This window comes from Macrosteles quadrilineatus, unplaced genomic scaffold (genome assembly GCF_028750875.1).
Source record: "Macrosteles quadrilineatus isolate MER2022 unplaced genomic scaffold, UCM_ALF_1.0 Scaffold_8__2_contigs__length_117827958, whole genome shotgun sequence".
Taxonomy (NCBI): domain Eukaryota; kingdom Metazoa; phylum Arthropoda; class Insecta; order Hemiptera; family Cicadellidae; genus Macrosteles; species Macrosteles quadrilineatus.
Window position 1 is genome coordinate 82,368,397 of NW_026542601.1, and position 3,984 is coordinate 82,372,380.

At 37.0% G+C, this 3,984-nt stretch overlaps 1 protein-coding gene across 1 annotated transcript; it reads right to left on the bottom strand.

The window, feature by feature from the left end:
* Nucleotides 1-871: 871 nt before the first annotated feature.
* Nucleotides 872-3,210, bottom strand: LOC129000815 (uncharacterized). The gene has a single exon (XM_054427839.1). It carries the CDS (start codon nt 3,084-3,086, stop codon nt 897-899), a length of 2,190 nt encoding a protein of 729 aa, XP_054283814.1. The 5' UTR covers nt 3,087-3,210; the 3' UTR covers nt 872-896.
* Between the last annotated feature and the right edge of the window lie 774 nt (nt 3,211-3,984).

The following is a 3,984-nucleotide window of genomic DNA, read 5'->3' on the forward strand; positions in this document are numbered from 1 at the left end:
ATTATTGGATATACCAAAACTAATATACAACAAAAATACCAAAATTATTATGCTCTTTACACCTAATCTTTTATATAAAATGCTTTTATTTACTTACAACATTTACATCTACTGTCTGCATTTTTTATCAATATAGACCACTTCTCCAACATACTACAAGAAACCAGTTAGTATACAATAGTAAAATGCATTTTGTAGTTTATATGAAAACAACCCGTTGTCCAAAGTAGGACGGGGTTAAATCCTCTGAATAGGTGGAGCAGTTCGTAAGAGTGTTATTGCCGTGTCCTAGATCCTTAAGGATTGTTTCGCAGTTTAATTAACTAGTTTGGACTGCGAATTAACACTCCTGCGAAGTCTTAGCGAGTAAGACGGCAAACATTTATTTGTAGGTCAAGAGGTGTTTAGCAAGAGTTCTTGCAAAGTACTCTCAAAATCATCCCAAACTAATTAATATCATAAGCGTTACATGATCGTAAAATGTTAACAATAAATATATTATATATTATAAGTTGAAATCGACCGTTGTTTAATATGCTACATTAATATTGTGATTTTATAATTTCGAAGATGCTCTAGCTAAGCCATTAATTATAAAACCAATCATGTTTCAAGAAGATCTTGAACAATTAATAAGCTTTTACGAGTAGGAATTTCCAGAGATGTTGATTTTTTTTGTTTTATTTCTTTAAACTAGGTTAGCCTATGAACTTCAACTAACAGCTCTCTGTAATCTTTTAACAACCATAACGATTCTTAGATCCATAACTCCAAGGGAATTAATTAGAGGTAAATTGTGTAAGTACTTAAAGTAATTAAGTAGTTATAGCCACACTGCAGTGGAATAATGAAAGCAGTATAATAATATGATTGAAATAAAAGTGTAATTCATAAATTTATTTTATAGCATTTCTTGTTTCTTGAGGTTGCCAAGGTCTGTGGACATGACTGTCTGCTTCTCTTGCAGGGAAATATGTAAAGTAAACATCTCGAAATCTTCTATTCAGTTTTGATCCGTAATCGTAATGATTCAGCATGGTTGGGAAAAATGCTCTCGCATTATCCACCTTTTCCTGTTTGATTGTCGTGTGGTATTTTTTTGTTTCTTTCTTCACCTCAGATTCCAACCATTTTTTCCGATCCCATGTGAGTTTCCTCTCTTCTCGTTTTGAAATCTGGACTTTAGGACCTTTAGTCGATGAACTTAAGTCTACAGATTTCCACATCCCTCTACTAAGGTTCAGTAGCTCATCCTTGGTTTTTTGGGACAATATTCGGTTCTTTCCACGGCGAATCTCTAACCATCTTTGTATTGCTGGAAGTTTATCAATTTTGGGAAGTTGTGCTACAGGATCTCCCATTTCCGATAAGATCTCAATCGCTTTCTTCAGATGTTCCTTTTCATGCAGATCTTGAATGTCTTTCAAAACGCCTTGTAGTGTATCCAGTGACACGCGTGGCTCTTGGCTCATTTTGAGAGACGAGCCTTCAAAGCCTGTGCGAGAAGGTAGGGTTAACTTTGAAGTGTTCGACGCTTCAGTGGCTACCGTTCTTCGTGATAAAGTCCTCTTCCCCTCTCTTCCACCATAGTAGTATTCTGGATAAATATTCTCGTAGTCATCACTATAAATTGGTTCCGGTATGAGATAATCACTTCCCTGTCCTGGCACTTGCTTGGCAGCGTCTGGTGGCGTTTGGATTGTGTAAGTAGACCCATCTTTTTTGGGGAGTGGTAGTGGCTTTGCACTATCTTTGTTCACCATGGAAGTTTTGTTTTCTTCATCCGCCTTCGTCAATGTAGTCTCTGACAAAGTCTTGAATTGCTCTTGTTTATCTAACAAAGAAAAATCGAACAGTTTTTTCTTGCTCTTCCTCTTTCCGATCATGGTCAAACGACGTCCAAATGTTCTTCCCCGCAGGGACTTTTTATCCACATTTACCTTTAAAGAATCCGTTAGCCTCCTCTTTGATAAACAATAGCTTAGTAAAATAGGAATAGTCGAAGAATTGGCGGATACACGAGCGTTTTGATGTTCAAGAAGAGAAGATTTCAATTCTGACGTAACTTGTTCCGAAATTTCTGATTTCTTTTTACCCACCTTATTATCTAATAATATTATAGGGAGTAAAGCGCTACAAATCTTCCCGAAGGCCCAATCGTCGAAATCGACTTTGTTGCGAAAAGGCAAAGGCTCCATGTAGGGTGAGGAATATCTTACGGTCTCGTCATCTAGGTCTCCAAAGAGTAGTTCTTGGAAATACTTGTCCACCGGGTAAGGCTTGGGAGGAGGAAGCACGTAGTGCAACATTGTGAAGAGCGTTGGTAGCTGAAGCACACAGACAGCGGACAACAAGAGGCGTTCGTCAACAGAAAAAGGTCTTTGCAGGTCTCCCTTCTTCTTAACAGTCGCTTGGGCTTTGACTAATTGTGTGTGTGTTTCAAGCAAAAAGTCAACCGGCTCCAGTAGAGACAGCTTCATACACCGCCGTACCTGCTGGGGAGACAGTCGTGTTGTAACTCCTAAATCCAGTAGCCACTGACGAGTTCTCCCGGTCACCTCTTCTTCAAAGTCTGCCACAATCACGTCCCTCAATGTTGTAGCCAAGACAATTTGCTTTGTAGAAGGTTCTTGCCACCACTCTGGCCCACTGCTTTTTAACAACGCACGTCTTTTATCCTTCAGAATCTCTTTCTGAAAGCTTTTCCACAACTTTCTCATTTTCAACGCCTGCTTCTTTTCCTTCTCATATTGTATATTTCGGAGTCTGCGGATTTCCTCTTCAAAATACGTGTTTCCTGACCATTTCTTTGTAGAAAGAGCGTTCATGTGGCGCGTATGAGACGCTCGAATGTCTGAACTGGACTTTCTTACCTCTTTAAACGATATTGAAGTTGCAGTTGGATATCCTGAATGTGCTGGCTCAAGACTCTTAGGATATTCTTCATTCGCGTCATTGGGAGTTTCACTGTATTCTGTTGGTCTGGTTATATTGTCAATGGATACCTCTCGAACTATCAATGTTGTGTCATTCCCACAGAGGGAAAATTCTAGATAATCTTCCTTATTATCACTATTATCAACCATGATAATTTACACACCTAAATAACTATGTGTACAAATTAGTTACACTACACAGTTATGGCAATTTACTAGTGTTTATATGCAAGTTACTATTGATTTTAAAATATTTTAAAACTGGATTTGTTGTAAAAAAAGTACCACAACAAAAACATAGATTTTATTAGTAAGCATGTATAAATTCAGCTGATCCAAACGAATAAGTACAACTGATTCTAGTATTGGCCCTAATTACAGAACAACAGGATTTTGTAGCTAAAAAACTTATAATTTAGATTCATATAGTATAATGAGTAAGCTAAAGCTCGCTTCACCGTGGATTAAATTCTCCTAACCTTGTAGACCCTAACCTAGTCTTTTTTTCATTAATCGTCTAGAGATTATTGTTGTATTTACTCGTCAATATTTTTCGTATCTGAACAAACAGATTCGCGAAATCCACAAAGATTTTAAAAGAAGACTTTAATTTTTTCTATTTTGAATATCTTTAGTTTGGAAATAAAACCCCGGATATACCGACCAGTGTTCTATTTCGAGCAATTGAAACCTTTAATAATACTGCAATAGCATTGAACTATTTTTAGAGACGCAATCTAAACTTTATGTTTTTTGTAGGGCTTTTCTAATTAGAGCTGCAATCAAAGTAAGTTCACTGAAGTTATGATCCAAGATTTTAATTCTCTACAATGGACCATAACTGAAGGGTCTCTTTTCACTGAAACTGATTTGTTTACTTTGTTAGCGACACACCTTTATCAGTTGAAAGGTTCAGCTATTTATGTGGTTAATGTAATGAATCATGGTGGTTGTTTGGCGTTTCTACTCCTACCACAGCCGCAGAGCCAGTATTGATTACATTTAGTTACAACTATAAAGTTAATCTGTGTGTTATGTTGAAGTCGGT